The sequence below is a fragment of the Ambystoma mexicanum genome, chromosome 1p, assembly GCF_040938575.1.
Source record: "Ambystoma mexicanum isolate Mex_15411 chromosome 1p, UKY_AmexF1_1, whole genome shotgun sequence".
NCBI classification, from domain to species: Eukaryota; Metazoa; Chordata; class Amphibia; order Caudata; family Ambystomatidae; genus Ambystoma; species Ambystoma mexicanum.
The window spans coordinates 308,622,010-308,646,604 of record NC_090921.1 but is presented as its reverse complement, the minus strand read 5'-3'; the positions used below and the strand labels follow the sequence as shown (position 1 = coordinate 308,646,604).

The 24,595-nt window shown below is 44.7% G+C and overlaps 1 protein-coding gene across 1 annotated transcript in view; it reads right to left on the bottom strand.

Annotated features, from left to right (window-relative positions):
• Positions 1 to 1,058: 1,058 nt before the first annotated feature.
• The window catches only part of LOC138480224 (uncharacterized), a 36,928-nt gene continuing 13,391 nt past the window's right edge, over positions 1,059 to 24,595 (bottom strand). The window contains exon 3 of the mRNA XM_069612231.1: positions 1,059 to 1,270. Coding sequence (XP_069468332.1) covers positions 1,059 to 1,270 — 212 coding nt within the window. The remainder of the gene's footprint in view (positions 1,271 to 24,595) is intronic.

Genomic DNA, 24,595 nt, shown 5'->3' with positions numbered 1-24,595 from the left:
GCAAACTCAGGCCTATCAGTGACAGCTGCATTTTATTTTACTACCAGTATTAATCAGGTAGCATGTTGCATACCCACACAGTCATGCCTGGTGTTGTGTAAACTTGTTGGGAATTAATTTCTTTGCCTTCCTAAATGAGACTTGTGAGTTTGTGGTTTGCAGTCTCTCCTGGGGACATGGTGTATTTACCCAAGGTGTGCTATTTTGTATTTTTCTTTGAAAAAACCCATTCTTTGCTCTGGGAGTCTGCAGGTCTACTTTTGCGTGCTTGGTTATTTGTTGATATGGCTTTATTTTTATTTATTTTATTGTTCATTTAAAACACGCTTAATACCTGCGAGAGGTTTCAAAGCGCAGGATCGGGATTCAAACCTGTGTTACACCGTGTTGTCTTGCTTCCAAGACAAACGCATTGCCTCTGAGCTATACTGCCCCTGAGCTATCCTTTACCTTGTGTAGTCCTTGGGTCTCCTACTATGCAGGGAGGATGCCCTTGGTGTGGGTCTGAAAATGTCAGTCCTACTGAGTGAGTAGGTGCTTTTGGGTGTGATCTTCACCCCCTCTTATAGTCTGTTGCCTGCTTTCTGAAGTTGGGGCCCAGTTGCTACTCCTACCTTTACATTCTAGAGACAGTGGTTCCTCGTTAGTATGATTTCAAGGCTGTTTTCTACTTTCCCCCTATCTTGAGGTGTTTGCTTAAGTCCACTCTTTACAAGTTTCTCCCTGCTTGGGTCCCCCTATGGACACCCTTGCTTGTGTTTGCAGCTGTGATTTGTAGTTGAGATTGGGTCAAGGAACTGTGTGTCCTGGGAAAGGGAGAGATGGTGTCCGGGCTGACTTCACCCACTCTATGCCTTGTGGATTCAGGTGTATCCCATTATGTAGCGAGGTTTGGTGGGATTCTGCCCTACACAGGTTTTTCTCCTTTCTTGTTTGCTAGATGCCTGGATGGGTGTTAGCCCACTGTTGTCTAGACAGGTTGACCATTTCTGTGAGGCGGTGGTCACCGTTGTCAAGGGAGATGTTTCTCTCTGTTGTTGACTGTATGCTTTTGGCTGTTAGTCTCTTCTCACTTTGGCAATGGCTCTTTGATGAGTTGCAGTGGTGATCCTCACTGTTTCACTGGTGCTACCTCGTTTAGTTTGGGTGATTCTTGATGTTGCTCTTCGGGAGGATGTCGTCTGCCTGTAAGGATTCACCAAATGTGGTTCCTTCTCTGGAATCAGCCCTCTTGGTGTGGAATTCCTTCCACTTGGCTCTTCCATGAGTCCTGATTTTATGAAGGGAGTTGTTAATTTAGTCTTCACAGGCAGCTTAGTGATGGGGTCGGCAGGCTGTGTGGTTCTCCTCTCTTGGTTCTCCTTTCTACCCCTACAGTCTTCTGCTTTAGACTTAGAGGTTTAATACTCCTATTCCTACTTTTCCTCATCCCAATACTGACTCCCGCCTCTCACTCCCTGTTTGTGAGAATTGGTATTTATAACCCGGGTAGGAAAAAGAAGACCGACCTTTTGGGAGAGATTTCTGTTGGATGGTCGATATCCATCATGAGTGAGTTCTGGGATGATAAACATTATGAGTAGGAGGAATGAAGATTACTGGTAAGTAACCAGTGTGTTATTTCTGCCTCGAGACCCTTATCGATAAATAGCTTAGTCTAGAAGATGAGGGCAGTGGAAATATCATAGGGAAGGACCCAGGATACATTGTACAAGCTATAGAGAGTCAGTCTGGGTCTGTGGAACTGATACCATCAGAGGTCAGGAGCTTGACCCACAATAGCATTTGTTTTTGCCCAATAGTAGGACACAGATCCGCTGACCAGAAATCAATGTCTCACTCGCGCATACCTAAGAATAAGCAAAAAATAATAATAACGAAATACAAAGGGAATAAAGTCATCAGGCAATCCAGACACTCTTGCAATATGCTTAGAAGTGATGGCTAAACAAAGAGTTGTTGGGTGATGTTTAAAGAAGGCATATTTGCCCTTATAGAATTAAGATAGGAGGATGTGAAATATCACCAACTACAAAGAAGAAAAAACGAAAATATAATAGGAAAGGCGAGCAGTCTATTTTCAACGGACATAAGGACCATGTGGGTATCAGATTAAGCAGACAATCTCAAAGATGGTTATAAGGATTCAGGACTTAATCCGGACATGGCAGGGTAGCAAAGTGAGGAGGGTGGAGCAGCAGTGGTGTGGAGGAAGGTGGCTTTTTTTTTAACAATGAGACAATCATGTGAATGTTGTGCTTTATCTCTAATAATTCAGTACAGTACGGTCAAGAAAATTGGTGTTTGCATTATTAAAGGATCGATAACTCTAGTAACAATTTAGGAAACGATAGTGTTTCTTTCTATCCTCTGATGCTCAGAGCTTTTTCAATACAATCCTATATTTCGTGATAAGATCCTCTAGCTTCTCCATCCATCTTGTTTAATTGATGAGTGACTTGCAGAACAGGCGGCCCTGGATACAGTACAAAGCAATACATGTGTTATACCCCTGAGCAGTGCTGCTATTAAAAGGCAAATCTATAATCTTCAAAGGGGCTCCATAATGCACTTCAAAAAGGCTTGTTAAATTTTGTCTAGACTGGTGTAAGGTAGGGTGATTTTGTGCACTGTCAGTACTCTTCCTAGGGTTACAAGCAGGGCTCCGATAGCTAGGTCTTTACCCCATATTTGTATTGACATGATTTTTCAGGGAGTAAAAATATAATTTCCATTGCCACTTTAGCTAGTTTTCAGGTGAGTGGAAATGTATTTTAACTCTAGAGCAGATACTTTTTCCTTTTCCCAGGGCAATATAATGTTGATGGGAAGCAGTGGCACAAGAATTCTGATTATTTGACTCTGGTGCAGCAATTATGATGCAATCATTCTCTGGAGACAAATTGAGAGGCGTGTTCTTCCGGCCCCTGAATTGCTTCATGAAGGTCACACATGAACTCTTATTGGCATGTTTTATGGCACACTTCTTCTGGTTGCCCTTATACTGTTGGTCCATGAGGTCAATTAGTCAATATGCTTATCAGAGCTTGTGTTTAGATTTACCAATGTTTGATATTCGTGTACCAATTCGGGATTGGTCATTCTGTTTTTCCAGAACTAAGTACCGAGAATTTCAAAGATTCTTTCAGCTCTTTGGAGGCAGTCAAGGCAGACATTGCCATGACGAAGGATGCATACCCCAAATGCATTCAACGCACGTCTGTGTCTCTGCTAACGAGTAAATGATGTTTTATGCAAGACGTTTTTGAATGGTTCTTGGATCAAATATTCATGAATTATCTTTGAATGCATTGTGAATTTGTTATTGTGAATTAAATGTGAGGTTACACAAGGGTTCACAGAGTTTCTGGCAGAGTATGCTAGATGTGTTTACACTCGTCTGGTTGCCATTATTCCATCTGGGAATTCGCGTACACTGTCTGAATTTTCTGCCTGCCAAATGTGGTGTGATAAACATGAGTGATTTTTATCCCGAATGTAAAAATGCACTGCCTCTGTGCAGTGTTTGCCACTTGATAAGGTAATAACCATGCTTTATTTTTGTAAATACATGTATCTTGCTGTACGCAAGAATAATTTTTCTAGGTACTGTGGCTTGTCTTGAAGTACGACTGGTTTCTGAGCTTTAATCGCATTAAACATTTGTTGCTTTCAGCCAATATATTTGCAAGATGTGCTGTAAGGTTCACCTTTTTCGCAGTGTTTTGGGAGAGGAAAATTCCCTTCCAATCTTCCTTTTATAGGTCATAGCTCACTAACTACGCATGCTCAAAAAGTGACTTACCTCGCACGTCAGTTGTGAATATATGAAATAATGGGCGTTTGAAAACCATCCTTTTCCACACTTGCAAGAAAATATTTAGAGGCAACATTGACCAGGGACTTCAAGAGAGATACCCTCCAAGAGAAGGGATCTAGGCTTCACCTTCGAGGACTGGCAGTCTTGAGAATGACCGCTCTGCCTTGAGGATAGTGCCAAGGCAGGAACATTTCTCCGGTAACGCGTGAACCTTGCCTGGAGAGAAAACCTCATCCTGCCCCGAAAGGCCAAATCTTACAACTTGGAGCTTTCCAACCAGGAGGTATTTGCAAATGTGCACGTTCGGAGTGAACTTCAGAGTGGGCAGCGGAAAGTACCTTGGAAGTTGGGGTGGTTGATCTTAAGACGGGTCCCGAGTGGCGATGGTGAATCTGAGACCACCCCCGGTCCCGAATCGCTCTTATTGAATGGATGCAAAGGGCCTCATTAGGACCCTGGAACTTATGGGTTAAAAGCGCCGTAAAAGACTGCGGCGCCGTTTACCCATTAACGCCTAATTATGAGGTCCGTTTGTGGGACCCGACCTTAACGACTGGTCTAGACCAGCCGTTAAAGTAGGGACCTGCAAAGGGACCTTCGCGGTAAGTGTGTACTGCAAATTGCGGTACCGACTTAGCGCCTTCGCCGTTCCCATTATGCCCTATGGGGCAAAAATGGGAATGGGGAAGGGCCATGGGGAAATGGGGAAATACCGCCCTGCAAACCTTGGAATGGGGCGGTATTTCCCCATTTCACCATGGCAGACACGTTACGATACCAGCACCAACCATGGTGCTAATAGCGCTATGGTTTAGCGCCGGTATCGTAATGAGGGCCAAAGTCTTCTATCTCTCCAGGAAGTCCACATTGGCTTGTGGTACCTGACTCTTCTTCAGCGTGGAGACTAAGCGAGTTCTCAACAACCTAGGTTTGATACCAACACAGAACTGTTAGGACCCCACCAGGCAGAATGTTACAGGACAGCCTATGCTCCACTTGTGAGGTGGGTTGGGATGGCTTGAGTCCATTTCCTTGAGTAAGGAGTTGAGTTTTGTTGTATTTACTTTCTGCATTTGGCAATATGCTTACATAAAAAATGGAACAATGGTTCATAATAACAGAAAATGCCAGTATAGTGAGCGGGGCTTGCGGGGGAAACCCAGGCAGCTGCCCGTAAAAAAAAAGAAAAAAAAAGAAAAGGACCCTGCGGCACCGGTTCCCGATCAGGTTAAGTAGGGTTTGTTTATGTTGGCGGTGTGGGTGGGGGATTGTCGTGGGTTTGTTGTGGGTTTGGGTGTGGGTATGTAGTGATTTGCAGTGTTTGTTCGCATGGGAAATGTACAAACCTTTGGTGGTGCGTACATTTTCCATGCAAACTTTTCCGTCACAGACTTTTCCGTGATGGAAAAATTACGCAGATCCCATATTAGTGCACTACAGACAGTTGCTGTATTTTTAGCACAGCCCCATAGAAACCGGGCAAGTAGCATGCTGCATCCCTGCAAACTCAGGCCTATCAGTGACAGCTGCATTTTATTTTACTACCAGTATTAATCAGGTAGCATGTTGCATAACCACACAGTCATGCCTGGTGTTGTGTAAACTTGTTGGGAATTAATTTCTTTGCCTTCCTAAATGAGACTTGTGAGTTTGTGGTTTGCAGTCTCTCCTGGGGACATGGTGTATTTACCCAAGGTGTGCTATTTTGTATTTTTCTTTGAAAAAACCCATTCTTTGCTCTGGGAGTCTGCAGGTCTACTTTTGTGTGCTTGGTTATTTGTTGATATGGCTTTATTTTTATTTATTTTATTGTTCATTTAAAACACGCTTAATACCTGCGAGAGGTTTCAAAGCGCAGGATCGGGATTCAAACCTGTGTTACACCGTGTTGTCTTGCTTCCAAGACAAACGCATTGCCCCTGAGCTATACTGCCCCTGAGCTATCCTTTACCTTGTGTAGTCCTTGGGTCTCCTACTATGCAGGGAGGATGCCCTTGGTGTGGGTCTGAAAATGTCAGTCCTACTGAGTGAGTAGGTGCTTTTGGGTGTGATCTTCACCCCCTCTTATAGTCTGTTGCCTGCTTTCTGAAGTTGGGGCCCAGTTGCTACTCCTACTTTTACCTTCTAGAGACAGTAGTTCCTCGTTAGTATGATTTCAAGGCTGTTTTCTACTTTCCCCCTATCTTGAGGTGTTTGCTTAAGTCCACTCTTTACAAGTTTCTCCCTGCTTGGGTCCCCCTATGGACACCCTTGCTTGTGTTTGCAGCTGTGATTTGTAGTTGAGATTGGGTCAAGGAACTGTGTGTCCTGGGAAAGGGAGAGCTGGTGTCCGGGCTGACTTCACCCACTCTATGCCTTGTGGATTTAAGTGTATCCCATTATGTAGCGAGGTTTGGTGGGATTCTGCCCTACACAGGGTTTTCTCCTTTCTTGTTTGCTAGATGCCTGGATGGGTGTTAGCCCAATGTTGTCTAGACAGGTTGACCCTTTCTGTGAGGCGGTGGTCACCGTTGTCAAGGGAGATGTTTCTCTCTGTGGTTGACTGTATGCTTTTGGCTGTTAGTCTCTTCTCACTTTGGCAATGGCTCTTTGATGAGTTGCAGTGGTGATCCTCACTGTTTCACTGGTGCTACCTCGTTTAGTTTGGGTGACTCTTGATGTTGCTCTTCGGGAGGATGTCGTCTGCCTGTAAGGATTCACCAAATGTGGTTCCTTCTCTGGAGTCAGCCCTCTTGGTGTGGAATTCCTTCCACTTGGCTCTTCCATGAGTCCTGATTTTATGAAGGGAGTTGTTAATTTAGTCTTCACAGTCAGCTTAGTGATGGGGTCGGCAGGCTGTGTGGTTCTCATCTCTTGGTTCTCCTTTCTACCCCTACAGTCTTCTGCTTTAGACTTACAGGTTTATTACTCCTATTCCTACTTTTCCTCATCCCAATACTGACTCCCGCCTCTCACTCCCTGTTTGTGAGAATTGGTATTTATAACCCCGGTAGGAAAAAGAAGACCGACCTTTTGGGAGAGATTTCTGTTGGATGGTCAATATCCATCATGAGTGAGTTCTGGGATGATAAACATTATGAGTAGGAGGAATGAAGATTACTGGTAAGTAACCAGTGTGTTATTTCTGCCTCGAGACCCTTATCTATAAATAGCTTAGTCTAGAAGCTGAGGGCAGTGGAAATATCATAGGGAAGGACCCAGGATACATTGTACAAGCTATAGAGAGTCAGTCTGGGTCTGTGGAACTGATACCATCAGAGGTCAGGAGCTTGACCCACAATAGCATTTGTTTTTTCCCAATAGTAGGACACAGATCCGCTGACCAGAAATCAATGTCTCACTCGCACATACCTAAGAATAAGCAAAAAATAATAATAACGAAATACAAAGGGAATAAAGTCATCAGGCAATCCAGACACTCTTGCAATATGCTTAGAAGTGATGGCTAAACAAAGAGTTGTTGGGTGATGTTTAAAGAAGGCATATTTGCCCTTATAGAATTAAGATAGGAGGATGTGAAATATCACCAACTACAAAGAAGAAAAAACGAAAATATAATAGGAAAGGCGAGCAGTCTATTTTCAACGGACATAAGGACCATGTGGGTATCAGATTAAGCAGACAATCTCAAAGATGGTTATAAGGATTCAGGACTTAATCCGGACATGGCAGGGTAGCAAAGTGAGGAGGGTGGAGCAGCAGTGGTGTGGAGGAAGGTGGCTTTTTTTTAACAATGAGGCAACCATGTGAATGTTGTGCTTTATCTCTAATAATTCAGTACAGTACGGTCAAGAAAATTGGTGTTTGCATTAGTAAAGGATCGATAACTCTAGTAACAATTTAGGAAACGATAGTGTTTCTTTCTATCTATCCTCTGATGCTCAGAGCTTTTTCAATACAATCCTATATTTCGTGATAAGATCCTCTAGCTTCTCCATCCATCTTGTTTAATTGATGAGTGACTTGCAGAACAGGCGGCCCTGTACAAAGCAATACATGTGTTATACCCCTGAGCAGTGCTGCTATAAAAAGGAAAATCTATAATCTTCAAAGGGGCTCCATAATGCACTTCAAAAAGGCTTGTTAAATTTTGTCTAGACTGGTGTAAGGTAGGGTGATTTTGTGCACTGTCAGTACTCTTCCTAGGGTTACAAGCAGGGCTCCGATAGCTAGGTCTTTACCCCATATTTGTATTGACATGATTTTTCAGGGAGTAAAAATGTAATTTCCATTGCCACTTTAGCTAGTTTTCAGGTGAGTGGAAATGTATTTTAACTCTAGAGCAGATACTTTTTCCTTTTCCCAGGGCAATATAATGTTGATGGGAAGCAGTGGCACAAGAATTCTGATTATTTGACTCTGGTGCAGCAATTATGATGCAATCATTCTCTGGAGACAAATTGAGAGGCGTGTTCTTCCGGCCCCTGAATTGCTTCATGAAGGTCACACATGAACTCTTATTGGCATGTTTTATGGCACACTTCTTCTGGTTGCCCTTATACTGTTGGTCCATGAGGTCAATTAGTCAATATGCTTATCAGAGCTTGTGTTTAGATTTACCAATGTTTGATATTCGTGTACCAATTCGGGATTGGTCATTCTGTTTTTCCAGAACTAAGTACCGAGAATTTCAAAGATTCTTTCAGCTCTTTGGAGGCAGTCAAGGCAGACATTGCCATGACGAAGGATGCATACCCCAAATGCATTCAACGCACGTCTGTGTCTCTGCTAACGAGTAAATGATGTTTTATGCAAGACGTTTTTGAATGGTTCTTGGATCAAATATTCATGAATTATCTTTGAATGCATTGTGAATTTGTTATTGTGAATTAAATGTGAGGTTACACAAGGGTTCACAGAGTTTCTGGCAGAGTATGCTAGATGTGTTTACACTCGTCTGGTTGCCATTATTCCATCTGGGAATTCGCGTACACTGTCTGAATTTTCTGCCTGCCAAATGTGGTGTGATGAACATGAGTGATTTTTATCCCGAATGTAAAAATGCACTGCCTCTGTGCAGTGTTTGCCACTTGATAAGGTAATAACCATGCTTTATTTTTGTAAATACATGTATCTTGCTGTACGCAAGAATAATTTTTCTAGGTACTGTGGCTTGTCTTGAAGTACGACTGGTTTCTGAGCTTTAATCGCATTAAACATTTGTTGCTTTCAGCCAATATATTTGCAAGATGTGCTGTAAGGTTCACCTTTTTCGCAGTGTTTTGGGAGAGGAAAATTCCCTTCCAATCTTCCTTTTATAGGTCATAGCTCACTAACTACACATGCTCAAAAAGTGACTTACCTCGCACGTCAGTTGTGAATATATGAAATAATGGGCGTTTGAAAACCATCCTTTTCCACACTTGCAAGAACATATTTAGAGGCAACATTGACCAGGGACTTGAAGAGAGATACCCTCCAGGAGAAGGGATCTAGGCTTCACCTTCGAGGACTAGCAGTCTTGAGAATGACCGCTCCGCCTTGAGGACAGTGCCAAGGCAGGAACACTTCTCCGGTAATGCATGAACCTTGCCTGGAGAGAAAACCTCATCCTGCCCCGAAAGGCCAAATCTTACAACTTGGAGCTTTCCAACCAGGAGGTATTTGCAAATGTGCACGTTCGGAGTGAACTTCAGAGTGGGCAGCGGAAAGTACCTTGGAAGTTGGGGTGGTGATCTTAAGACGGGTCCCGAGTGGCGATGGTGAATCTGAGACCACCCCCGGTCCCGAATCGCTCTTATTGAATGGATGCAAAGGGCCTCATTACGACCCTGGCGCTTATGGGTTAACGGCACCATAAAAGACTGCGGCGCCGTTAACCCATTAGCGCCTAATTATGAGGTCCCTTTGCGGGACCCAACCTTAACGACTAGTCTAGACCAGCCGGTAAAGTAGGAACCCGCAAAGGGACCTTTGCGGTAAGTATGTTACCGCAAATTGCGATACCGACTTAGCGCCTTCGCCATTCCCGTAATGCCCTATGGGGCAAAAATGGGGATGGGCCATGGGGAAATGGGTAAATACCGCCCTGCAAACCTTGGAATGGGCCGGTATTTCCCCATTTCACCATGGCGGACACTTTACGATACATGCACCAACCATGGGTCTAATAGCGCCATGGTTTAGCGCCAGTATCGTAATGAGGGCCAAAGTTTTGTATCTCTCGAGGAAGTCCCCATTGGCTTGTGGTACCTGACTCTTCTTCAGCATGGAGACTAAGCAAGTTCTCAACAACCTAGGTTTGATACCAACACAGAACTGTTAGGACCCCACCAGACAGAATATTACAGGACAGCCTATGCTCCACTTGTGAGGTGGATTGGGATGGCTTGAGTCCATTTCCTTGAGTAAGGAGTTGAGTTTTGCTGTATTTGCTTTCTGCATTTGGCAATATGCTTACATAAAAAATGGAACAATGGTTCATAATAACAGAAAATGCTTCAATAGTAAAAGTGCACTTTCATATAACAAATGAGCCCTCTTTGATGTGGGAATGTGGTACAGTGTGTAATTAGAACGTGACCATCAGGATTAAAGGACAAACACATGTCATCATTTACTGTCATTTGTACCCTGAAGGTATTCCTGTACAAATGTTAGCACACATAACGATCACATGTCAGCCTGCAGGAGCCAGTGTCAGTTACTAGTTTTCAGTAACAAGGGTGACCATAGTAAGCCGAGGGGGGAGTCACCAGATTGCTTCTGGCTAGCTGGGGTATTGCACCCTGAGATGCTACAATGTCTCTATTGGATAAGATGATGAAATTAACTTTATATGCTTGAATACTAGGAGAAATGTTCATTTTTCATTCCAGGGAGAAGACTTACTTGTTTACGTCAACATGTCATTATTGTTTTGCATAGAAGTTGGCTCGGTGAGTAGCTTAATATAGATGGCTTCACAATAACACAGGAACCTGCAATTAAAGGTTTCGAATGGTGGCCTCATTATTTGTGATGAGAACAATTTGAAAACCATCAAAAAAAACTGATAGTGACTTGTCTCTATGCGGAAGCAGCTACCATAGACATTCCAACTAATAATTGTAGTACACATTGCTCATAATAAATGTATAGGACCCACCAGGCCAGGAATTATCGGTCAGAAATTGGTACCTGAAAAAAGAGGTTCTAGAAGATTGGAAAACCGTGTACCCCAGAATCCCAATGATGGTTATGGGTGACTTTAATGGTATATGTTCAAATGATCACTCAGTAGGGGTGTGGGGGCATATATCTAGCCACGGGAGGTAACATTACACCAGGTTATATACTGCAAAAGGAACACAATGCCAAAGATTGATATGTAGAAATAACTTGCATAAGATTGTCTACCTTCCAAGACTCTCAAAGTCTGAATAATGACACCAAAGAACAAAAATAGAACGAAAAGAAAAGCAAAGAAATCCACCAGTCCTAGTGTCACTCATTCCAAATCAATGCAATGTAATCACATTTTGAACACTTTCTCTCTGCACTAGACGCCAGGCATCCTCACCACCATTTCCAGTAATGGTCGAGCAATATAAAGTTCACTGTCGAGACATTCACGAAAAGAAATCACACCAAACAAATCCTTTATATCATAGCCTTGTACGCTGCATCGATATCCCTGAGTGCGTACTGAGGTGCCACTAGAAAACATTCCAATACATCTGGAAACAAGCAATGAAGATCCATGCCACGGAATGTCCCTCCTCGCCATAATGTTGGGATACACGGAACTGTCCATCTTCATCAGCTGCACTCAATCGGTGGCCTAAAGACACCGAGCTACTCTACTATAGAATGTGAACTGCGTGTTCACACGCACATGCGTGGTGTGATGCACCGAGATCTCCGCTATGCCGAACATGTCCCGAAAGCTATCACCGGCCAGAAAAACAGTTCCATCCTGGTCAACGTTGGCAAACATCAATATTTGTTTACATATGTATCTGTGAGGTATCAATTCAGCCTAGCAGTACATCTTGTCATGCACATTTGCTTCCGTGTGACACAATGGGGAACGACAACTACATTGCTGTGAATTTGTTTTCTCTTTGTGGTATGTCTCCTCACTTTTCTCTGGATCTGGTTCCACCTCAATAAGTGGTACCCACTTCTCTTTCTTACATATGAGACAATGAGCACATATGGGAAACATACATTCGTGTGTGGCTGCTGTTCTAGATGTTCTGGAAATCTTCACCTGAAATACTCTGTAGTGAACAAAGTTTGGTTGTTTTTATTGTTGTCTCTGGCCCATTGTTTGCCTGTAGAATCCTCCACCTCTTGTTTGGCACATTTGTTTTTGAGCATATTGGTTACCATGTTGCTGTTTGACTTAAGTTGCCTGCTTACTGGCGGACACATGCAGCATTCCACGCGGTTCATGGGCCTTAGTTGAACATTCTAGAACACGCTTGGGCAGTACTCTGTTGTTGCATTTCCCCGCCGTTAGCTGACGGTCCTGAGAAGGTTGAAAGCTCAACAATGTGTGATGTTTTAGATTGTCTCGGTTATTTTCAGTAGTTGCTCTATTACAAGGGTTATATTTCTTTTGTTCACTAGCCCCAAATTGTACAGTGATATTAGGCAGCTGAAGGGGGCCGCGTGACAATGTGGAGTGATTGGAAATGCGTGGCACCAGGAGGCAACACAACCAGTATGGTAGCACCAGGCATGGGAACGAGTGTGGCAGGATGGATCTTTGGGACCTGCCTGATTGTTTTTTTTTGCATCAGGTGCAGCACAGCGGTCTAGGACTTGGGCTTCTTGCACTATTCTGCTTCATCTCACACTTCTGCTAGATATGAAATGGGGCGTTTGGGCTTTCCTATTAGTAACAGAAAAGGGCACCTGACTACCAGTTTGACTGTGTAGTAAGAAATGATAGTAAAATGGCAGCAATGGATTTACTGACATTTTACCCCAACCCCCAAATGCCAAGTGTTGAGGGAAAGTGGAGGGAGAACCCTTGGCTGGAGGTTATATTTTACCTGAACAAAATGGAGTGTTTACCACCCTTGCAGAAAATCTTTAAATCCCTCATGGAGTCATATGGCCTCTACGAATGGGGATTAACACATCGAATCCACCACTAATAAACTGGCAGATTTATTGCCGGACAGATTGACAGCAAAGGTAACAGAGCTGGACGGTATTTATAAGAAAAAACACGGAAAAACCCGCAGTAACGTCCATTGTATTGCTTCAAGATGTCTGCCATAGTCAATTATTTGAAATGATCTCTAAATGGTCGAACGTGTAGTGTGAGCAAATCTTATCCCGTCCCAAAATGGTACCAAATTCAGCCACACCGTCTTCCTGTTACATAGACCCAGATGGCCAGGCTCCCAGTCTGTTTGTTCCTCTTTTCCAGTGTATGTGTGTTCTTTCTGCTTTCGACCCCCATTGGGTACCTGTTCCAGCAGACAGATTGCTGTCCTCTGTGGTGTTTTCTGAATGGGAATAAAGCTATGGGGAACAGTGCTTATTTTGTCCAAGCTAGGTAGGAGAAATCGATATCTCAGTGTCCAGTCCTTGACACAGCTCTCGCTGTCCACTTTATCGGAAAAACATCATACATTGCTCGGGCATTCGATGGCTACTGAGCACCGGATTCTTACTTCAACATCAGCAAAGGTTTCTCCACTGACATCCTAGAGACGGGCAATTGCAGTGCCAAGGACCAGGTGCTTGGAGTGTGGGTTCCTCCAAAAGACACAACTGCTATTGAAGAAGTCCATCTATGCGCGCTACTCCAGAAGGAGTCTTCAGTTGCAGAGCTGCAACCCTTTTATACTATCTGGAAATCAAGCCGTGCATTTCAGCCACTAAATGAATCCATGGAACTGCGATTCCACAGTTAATTTCCTTATTACTTAAATTGACACAACAAGACAACACATTGGAGGTCATTACGACCCAGGCGGTAAGTACACCAACTTTACCACCATGGTGTAAACTATGTTTACACCATGGAGGATGGCGGATTTACCGCCCCATTCCAAGGTGAGTGGGGCGGTAAATCCTCATTTCCCATTTACCCTTCCCCATTCCCATTTTTGCCCCATAGGGCATAATGGGAGTGGGGAAGGTGCTAATTACGGCACCGTAAATTACGGTGCCGTAATTAGCACCAAGGCGGTTTAGCGCCATGGATTTTAACGCCTGCTAAAAGCAGCCGTTAAAATTGGGATCAGGCGTTAAGGGTTAACGACGGCGTTAACCCTTAACGCCTGAGTTGTAATGAGGGCCATTGATGCATCTAAATCAGTTTCACCGTTAATAACTATCCCACCTAGCACAGTGGTCCAAGTGTATGAAAGGAAGTTGTGGAAGTATGTTCCCTGGAGACCCGCCCCCACACACCCCATTGCCACACTCCCTCCCACACTCAATACAAACCCCAATCTGGGTCCCGCCTTTCCTTCATTCCACCTCCACCACTGTGTAAATACTGAAAGGAAAAACAATTAAACCATTCCGGAATAGTTTCTTATTAAAATAAAAGTATAGGAACAGTGAAACTTAATTTAATAAAAGTAGAGGAGCACCGCTCCCAACCTCTCCTGCTCACTTCGAGCACTGACCTTGCATATCCCAACCCTGGCCTTCCCTCGCTCCACCTCCATTACTCCCAAGGCTATCTACGAACCTATCACCTCACTAAATGTGCCGTCTCACAGCGACATCCTACCTTATGCCATCTCCCTCTCCTCCAAATAGTTAGTGCCTCAACCAGTCAAGGCATGTTCCCTCTCCTTAAAAATTCTATCCTGGATACAGAGGACCTTGCTAACTACCAGTCAGTCACCAGTGGCGTAACACAACATTTGGGGACCCCCTGCAAGCCATGCTGAGTGCCCCCCTCCCAACGCTGCAGCAAATCATGGGTCACACCACACTCTGGGCCGGCCTAGATTACCACGCTTGCGCAATAAGCATGAACGTGCTGCTGCAGGGGTCCGCCGCACACTGCACTAGGAGAAATAAATAAATATGTGTTTTAATGCATTATACAGCCAGGGTCGGACTGGGACAAGAAATAGGCCCGGTCACCCAAAAATAGGTGGCCCGCCCCTTGCCTCAAAAAAGTGGCCCACCCCTTGCCTCGCAACCCTTGACCTCTGATGACATCACCCCAAAGTGACATCCCGGGAAGCGATGAAACATGACCTTTCACCCCTTGACAAAACAGGAAGTGGAATCAAATAGCATTGTTCCTAAGTACACTAAATGACTTTGAATCCAAGCAGATGTCCAAGGCCAAATGATAATATATTATTGTATAGCACTTACGCTTAAGCTCTTTTTTTATAGAACAAATATGCATACAATATCACCCAACCTGTGTTGGTACTCATTTATCGACCTAAGAAGGATGAAAGGCTTTTTGGAGGAAAAAATTGAAAAAATAAATTGAAAGAATACATATTTTTTTCACATTTGGTTTCTTCCAAACCGGCCCAGGCATAGCCAGAAACCGGCCCCCACTCCCCAGGGATGATTTCGGCCATATACAGCACACTTTCTGAGAAAAATTGGCTAAAAGGCCAGAGCATTTGCACTTGTTTTGTAGGGCAACAACAATCCAAAAATCCAATGCATGCAAGTCACCAACAGTGCACAGGAACATGAATGCTTTGATGTAATGCCTTGCTATTAAAAATGCCATGCCACAATGAAAACATGTCCAACTGGCTGCACAATGTAGACCAGTCTCGACACCTACTAACATATTACAGTAAAGCATGCCAGGCCACATTTAGACATACCTAGACTGGCGGCACCAAGTGTCTGTCTAGCCAGGTAATTACACTTAGCAGGAATGCTTTATCAGAGATGACCAGTTTAAAAAAAGTCAAGCCAAAATAAGAAATGACTAGACTGGCTGCACCAAAATGCCCCTCTAGCCACTAATACCACAAACAATGCCTGCTTAGCCTGGACATGGATGACCATTACGATGTATCGAACAATCCCCATCCCTCCCCAGCCCGAACAATCGCAACAGGCAAAGTGCCTCATACACAAGTACTGCGACAAGAAAGAATAGGGGTATGATTAATGAGGATTACAATAACTCCCCACCCCACCACACTCACCCCTGAAATTGTGGGCTATGTTGACTCATCCTGGCTGACCTACAGAACCCTTGACGGACAGAACAGGACACAGATGTTAAACAGCACCTAAATAAAGGATATCACTGTTAGTACCTGCATTCAAATGCATAATTCTTTAGGCAATTGAAATCTTGGTGTGTGTTTAGTACTTGCATGCCACGGAAGTGAATTGAAGTGTAGCGAGGGGACAGGTGACCGCTTAGTCTCACACATTTCATAAGTGGGTACTTTCAGACTTAAAGTAGAGCGTTAACTGCTTGTAACCTTGAAGCTGCATTAGAATAGTCTCATTAGAATGCATAACGAAGTTAGATGCCCCCACACAAATAGGTTTTCCTATCCCCCTCACCTATGAAGTTAATACCTCTCCCAACATTTGAAGGGTTGGCACCCCGCCGAAATGTAGAGACGTTTTTATGGGTGGGCAAATGGGGCACGTGCCCCGAGCCCCATCTCTTGGGGGGAGCCCCACCTGCTCCCTAACTAGAGGGTGGATGTGGGCATAGGGGGTGGAGGTTGGCACAGCTTGGCAGTGTGTGTGTGGCACTTCTTGGTGTGGGGCCAAGTCACGAGGACAGAAAACATTTTGCATTATTTCTTTCTCTTATTCACATCATCATTTAGACAGCCTCATTACGAGTTTGGAGGTAGCCATGCCGTTTTTAGCAGCATGGCTGCCCCCAGACTCGGGTCCAGGTCCGGGTCCCGAAAAATGGGAATTACCTGGCCATTTCGACCTTTGCAGGACCGGTAATTTCCATTCGCGAGACCTGGACCCGGTACGTCTCCATTCCCATTTGAGCATAGGGCTCAATTGGAATGTGGAGGATGCTAACAACAGTCCCGTTAATAACGGGACCGTTGTTAGCATCCTGTTCTGCTAGCGGGTGCAATTCTGCACGTCTGGTCTGACCAGGCGTACAGGGAGGCCCCGCGAGCAGAACTCGTAATGTGGCGGTAGAGTGATAACGACGCAGCAGCAATACCGGCGCCGGTATCACTCTACCGCCAGGGTCGTAATGAGGCCCAATGACCAGAACATATCCTTAATGTGTGCATGCCTGCAGGCACATTTAACACTCACAGAAAACAAACATTTGCAATGCCAACAGTTCGGACTTTTGTGTAGGCATGGGGAATTCACTTGCATAGGGTATTAACTGGCCATTGATAGTAGCAGGTGCAAAATGGTGCGAGTACCTGGGCATCTAATAGCAGTGCCTGGCAAATGCCTAATATGTATACACAAGCCAAAACTATTGGCTTTGCCAATGCTTATTTTTAACAGGACTTCTTATATATCAAGTGGCTGTAGGCAGACCTGGTTGACAATTTTGTTACACCAACAGTTTGTTTACTTCTCCAGCATGGGATCTAGCGTGGATTCACGTGGACCTGTCTCAAACCTGGATACTAACCACCCTTCTGTCCTCATCCTACTCGATCTCTCTTCTGTTTGTGATACTTTCTCTCTGACTGACCCTCCCAGATACAACTCGGCTCCTTCCTCTCCTCTATCTCTCTTTCTACCTGTGGTGTTCCGCAGGAGTCTAATCTTTTTCCCTGGTTTTGCAACCAATACCTGGCAGCTCTCACCCACCACATAGCTATTCTCTGCGCTAACTTTCAGTGCTATGCCGATGATACTCAGCTCGTTTTCAGGCTCCCCTCAACCACCTCTTCTCCCTCTCTCATCCCAGATTGTCTGTCCACAATCCAGGCGTGGTGTGCCGCCAATGATCTCTGCCTTAATGCCAGTAAGACAGAGATCATCATCATCGGCTCACTACCACCTTCCTTTCCTGTCACTCTGGCCGCCCACTGAGGGCCCTCTTCCTGCTCCCACCTGTGAAGCTAAGAACCTCAGGGTCATCTTCAACTCCACATTCTCCTTCTCTCTTCACATCTCTGACATCTCTAAGAAGCCAAACTACCAGCTGCACCTCCTCAGAGGTATTCTTCCTTTCTTCACTTTCCCCCAGAAGCTCACTGTCTCTAGCGCTCCGGTTCTCTCTAGGCTGGACTACTGCAACAGCCTATTTCTAAATCTACCTGCCTCTACTCTCTGTACTCTACAACTCATCCAGAACAGCACTGTATGACTTTTCCTTAGACTCAAGCCCAGGGATCATATCTCTCCATCTCTGAATTCTCTCCATTGGCTTCTACTGGCAGCAAGGATCAAGTTCAAGACCCTCTGCAATGTCCACAAGGCTTTCTGTGGCCTGGGATCGCAATACCTCCAACTCTCTCTATGGAAATATCCTCCTACCCTTCGCTCTTTCAACAAGCAATGAGTTGGGAAAGATCTCTTTCTTCGGCTGGTGCCTCCCCCTGAAACAGCCTCTCTAAAACTTGAGTGGAACCATCACCGGTTCTGGAAGAACCTCAAGACCTTCCTCTATGCTTCTGCCTTCTCTCTTCCTCTCCCCTGCTGATCCCCTGTCTGACACTTGCACTGGTCACCCGACTACCCTCTGAATTCGGGCCCAGGTCCCTGCCCATCCAGCTGCATACCTGCACTCCCTCTTGGAACCCCCTGCACTTGTGGTCTGTATCTGTAACTCCACAGTCCCCAAGCACCTGAAATGCCTCTACTGCTTGCATCCAGACCACAAGGAAGGAGATTGTGAGAGTTGCTGTAGTTCTTCAAGAAGACGACAAAGAAAAGTCACAGTAGACTGGTGGCGCGGCTGAATGCCAAGGTCTGTGCTCTGTGCAGGGACGTACCTCACTGTTAGAGAGCTTTTTGGGATATATTTAGTATCTCATGGTATTTTGTGGTATTTTGGTGTGGTAGTATTTTTGTTAGCTCTTAGTAATATATTGTAGTAAACTTATTGGGCTATCTTTTTAGTGGTGAGACTAATATTAAAATGTAACCTACTAAATATTTTACCAGGGTCACTGATGGTAAACAGTTACTGGACTTAGTACACTCCTATCTGCTTACGGTATCTTATGTACAATACCACTTTATGCCCTTTTGGCTGTGTTTCAAAATACATTGATCATTTCACATCACAAAATAGTTGTACTCACACACACGCATGATGCTTCTGAAAAACTCAACTCACAAAAAAAACAATTTATCTTATGTTTACCACATGTGGTAATGTGAATTACCGCCTGCAGTAAAATGAGCTTCCCACCTGTTGGACTTCGGCCTATCTGCTAACAAAATAATTCAGATGCATAATGAGAATTCAGAGACTAAGTCACCTTTGCGGATTTTCATCCGAAATTGGAAATATGCAAGCTACACAGAATAACGTGCATCCATTTTGTAATTCAAACATAAGCAAAGTCTTTCCTGCAATGGGGTTCCACACTCTATCTGCAATAATGCCCAGAGTTCTGTCTGTCATTGGCCTTGAACTTTGCAACAAATTGGTAGGGTACAGTTCTGACACTCCCAGCTTTATCGCAGCAAACCTGGAGAAATATAAGCACAGTTCTATATACACATTTCAATTGTTATTATGCAGTGCCTAAAAATTAGTTATTTACCTTAAGCTGCTTAATTATCAATCAATCACTTAACACGTTCTTCGATTACTCCATAATTACCTAGATTCAGTGGGAGTTATTCCCTCACTCAGCCTGGAAGTAACCCACAAAGTCCTCCCCCAGCCTTTCTGCTTGCCACACCACAAGGGGTCAACCAAAGATAAGGTTGCTCAAGACTGCAACTCTTCTAATGACTGCCAACTCAGGAGAGAGACAGATTGGCAACAAAATAGTTAGCCTGCAGCGCTGTCAGCAAACACAGAAGAGTCGGTCTGCGCAGGAATTAACTCTCGCCCAGTCTTTTTGCTCTCCTTGCCAGTGAGTGAGTGACCCAGCCCTTTCTGCTTCAAGCCTTTTTCTCAAACTCATGTGTCATTTAAAGACAACCTCCCCTTGACAAATCAGCCTATTAAATAGCACATGATTTCCTTTGTGCCTTTGACCAAGATTCAAGCTGCAGCGTTGAATAAAAATGTTACATTCATCCGGCGCTGTTTCCTGCTCTGAAACAATGCAATGTCTTGAGCAGCATAGATCTCACATCCGCACTTTACGACACAGAGCAGCTTTAAGCCTGTACCTTTAGTTTATTTAATTTCCAGTTCCCCATGCATTTCCATCAGTCTTCACTAAGTTTATATCATGGACTGGTTTGCACTGAAGGTTAGTATGGGAATCTGTTATATGTTAAATGGATAAGGTAAATTAGTATGTTAGTTTCATGTTAGTTTATTTTTAATGCAACTCAGCCCACAACTTTGGTATCGTGGAGCAAAGTGATCATTTTCTAGCATGTGTTTTGTGCATTCCCAACATTGGCATCTATTAGATTCAACACGAGTCTCATACAAGTCACACACATGAGTCTCACACCCTTGACCCTAGTTAAAATTCAGACATTTGCTAAAATGTGGATGATGAAATGTGGAGCTACCTTGTTGAAATTCAGAAATGGGAAAAGTATTTCCCTACACACCCTCCTTTTTTATAATCAATGTATGATTTGGGCATGATTTTACCTTGATATTAATTGTCAAGTAACAAATAACATGCAATTGATAACATTCATACACAAAAAACATTATGTATATATCTCTAGTTTTGAAAAATCATTCCCCTTTTTTTGTTGATATGTGCTTCGGAATGTGTTTGTTCATTGCCTGCATACGGACCACAAGGAAGGAGATTGCGAGATTTGCCGCAGATTCTCCAAGAAGATGACAAAGGACAGGCACAGTAGACAGGCGCCATGGCTAAATGCCTAAGCCTCTGGCCAGTGCTCCGAGCACGGGCATGCTTCACCCAAGGCCGGTCAGTCCTAGGAGTGGCTTCTAAGTCCTGTAAGGGTAACTCATCGGTGGGGGCCCCAAATAAGACCAAAAACCACAAGTCTGGGTCCACAGGGGGTGCTGCGGAAGCGAGTCACACGGCAGACAGGGCACGATCGACATCGCCTTCCACCTCCATTGCTAGCCGGCATTCAAGCTCCTCCTTGAAGACAAAGTCGTCCAACCAGGCTAAACTACAGCAGAAGCCAGAGAAGCCGTGGACGTAGAATAAGAAGGCTGAGCTGCCCAAGAAGGCCTAGGCAGCACAGGAGAAGTCTTTGTTGATGATAGAGCTGGTGGCGGCTGCTCTTACAAAGGTGAATGGGGCTCACCCTAACAAGGTAGCCCACACAGCACTGAAGGTATCCCTCCCTCCGAGTCACGAGGCCTCCGTGGTGACTTTGACAAGGTCTGCCTGCACACTGGAGAAGGGGCCACTGTTTCAGACCCCGGTTCCAGCCCCTCAGGGTAGAAAAAAGGGGAGAGCAAGGAGGCCCTGGATCAGTCCCAGGCCGTGGCCCAAGCCATGGAAACGACAAGGGCCTGGAGTCCCTACACATGGACCACGAGGACGTGGAAGAGGACGACGGCGACAACGAGGGATGTGTCTCTGGACACATTATCAACCCTCCACACCTTGGTTTCAGGGATCCAGAGAAGGATGCCACAAAGGCCTGTTCCAACGGTCCCCCGGAGCCCAGACCAACTGCCAACAAAGAGGAGGAAGCGCCATCTGATGCCCCAATTTCAACCTTCACATCCGCGTCATGCCCCCTCCCCCCCAGCAGACCCAGACACCGGTATTGGGACGGAAATGGGCACAATGAAAGACGACGACAACGATATCGTCGGAGCAGGCAGCAGGTTCCCACAGCCTAAGGTGTCCCCACCGGATGAGGTGGGGTTGTCCCATTCCATGATCCAGTAGTGTGTTTACAACTCCAATAAAGTCATTAAACTCTCAGAAGACTGCTTTAACAAAAACTGGCAGGCACTTTGAGGGAAACATTTGATGCTAAGGCTTGATTAAAGGGAGCTGAAAGAGTTCACATGTGGGGCTGCTTTGGGCGGAGAGCGGGAAGGAACTAGGTGTGCATGCCATAGGGATTAGCGTAGCCAGGGGTAGTCAATGGGTGTGAAAATTACCAAAAAATACCTTCAAGCTTTGTGTCCCTCCTCATTGGCCATTTCTGTATGATAATTCAATAGTTTTGGCTTACAGGTAGCTCTGTCACTTTATAGTCCAAACTAAAGAGATGACTCATTGCTCCCTGACCATGCAGCTCTCATCACACGGCAACCAATCAGTTTGCTGATTGGACACATGCTGCTCATTGCTGGCACCAGAGTGGGGACGGCAGGTGGGAACTAGAAAGATTTAAAAATAAGCCTTGGCAATGCTAACAGTTTGGGGTTTTGTGTAGTCATAGGAAAGGCACTTGCCAGGCACTGCCACAGTGGTGTTAACTGGCTATTTATGGTAGCAAGTGCAAAATGGTGCCAGTACCTGGGAGTCTAATAACAGTGCCTGGAAATGCATAATACCTATACACGTGCCAAATCTGTTGGCTTTCCCAATGCTTGTATTTAACAGGACATCAGTGAATGACACACATAGTGCTTATAAATCGAGTGGCTGAAGGCTGACCTGGTAAGGACATTTTTATTCCATGAGTAGCACGCCTATTACTCCAATTAAGACATTAAACCTCAGCAGACTGCTTTGAAAAAACACTGGTAGGTGCTTTGAGTGCAAAGTTTTCTGGTAAGGCCTGATTAAAGCAAGCTGAAAGATTTCCTGTGATGAGGTGATTTGAGCGGGCAGGTGCAGGAACTGGGTGGGAATGGCCAAAGGGATTATCATGGCCATAGGCAGTCAATGGGTGAACAAATAACCAAACAACACCTACACGCTTTGTGTCCCTCCATATATGACATTTCTCCCTGTCTAAAGTCTAATGTAATAGTTTTGGTTTATAGGTGGTGCTAAAATGACACCTAATAGCCCAAACTAAAAAACAGTAATGATGATTGACATAGAGGTGTTTGTGTTGTCTGATGGCTCCTCCCCTACTTGCAGTGACCCAATCATTTGTCACTGTTCTCTCTGCCTTCTCTGACAGCTGGATGTGGCTGTGGGTGTAAAAGCAAGTGAGTGTGACTGTGCGATCCTCAGATCCAAGCAGCATGAGGTCCCATGCTTTGAGAGGCAGCAGGACCTGACTTCTATCGTAACTCCGGCCTACCATGGATTGGATGCTTCACCTCCTCCTGTGCGGTGTCACACTGGAGCAGCTTGCCTGAGGTGGCTGCTATGCCCTCCCTCGGTGCATGATGTAGCAGGTCACCACCACTGTTGCTGTTTGTCTGCCCTCCATGATCAGCACTTTCACTTTTCTGCTTACAGCCTTCCTACCACAGAAGGACAGCCAGCCAGGAGTCTGTGGAGCTCTTCCTCAAGTCGCTCCACCTCAAGGCTTGAGGGGAAGGAGATGATTGGTCATCAAATTGGGGAAGGTAAGTACATTCATCTGTACATTCATCAACCATGCAGGGCCGTCACAAAGGGGTGCCAGTACCTGATCATCACTGTTTTATTTTGGACCAATCTTTGCATCGCCCCATGCCTAAAAGTGCAATTATATGGAATGTGATGTGACTCTTTAGCCACCAGCTTCTGTGCTGCTGTGTGCAAATATCATCCCATCACTTCTAGGATCCTCGAATTTGGGCTCGACAGCGCCAAGGCCAGATTGTTGTGTGAGCAATAGAGCATGTTTGATAGTGCCCTGCCACCATCTATCACACATATTAGTTTTTATACAGCAGGATACGGGAGAGGGAAAGTAACAGTTCACCCTTTACATTGCCTTGAACTTGAACTAACCTGGTCAGAGTGCTGAAAATATACAAAAAGTTAAAGGAAACGTAAATGGGACACTGAGCTCTGTAACCTGGAGGACACTGTTTCAGAAGCCCATCAGGGCCGACTTTCAACCTTTTGGATAAAATGAGTACTGTTTAGCTGACCAGTGAATTCTTGATTGCTTAAGCACCAGGTTAGTTTAAAGAGCCCGGAATAACAAGGCTCATAGATTTTTTAAAAATGCTTGTCCGAGGATGAAATGTGGTCATTACATTGGGGGTGGGAGCCTAAGCAGGGCATTGGACGGACCTCACTTTAGTGGAAAGTATTTCTGGTGTGGCAGCCCCCTATGAGCCCTTGATTCTGAAAGGCACACAGTGAGGGGACTCCTCCATTTCAGAAAATAGGGATGTAGAGCCAGAGAGGGCAACAATTCTGAAAGCAACTGAGTATGTTTTCGTACAGCATACCAGAAGAGCTGAATGAAGGGTCTCAAATTTGGTGGTAAGTGGATAAAATGGTGGCAAAGGAATAACTGCCACTTTTACCACAGCATCATATTATGCTTTCAAGAAACTAGTTGCTTATTCCACGGACAGAATTACCACCAGCAGAATTACCACTGGAATCTAGCGGAATTAGCAGCAGGGATAATTTCATCAGTGGAATTACCAGCAATAACATTAATGGTATTTACACCGTATTACAAGAGGAAATCTAGCTGAATTACCACCGAAATTCAGCGGTAATTCAGCCAAACACAAAGTGCAGTTACCGCCACATAAAAGGTGGAGGTAAATGCATACAGGTAATGGAAATTAAGTCACATGTGCATTCAATCTACTCAGAGGGAGTATATAAGGCACACACCTTCCCCACACACACATCCAAGCAACATGCAGCCACAACCAGACGTCGATTATTGGATTTGCGACATGAATTATTCATTGAGATA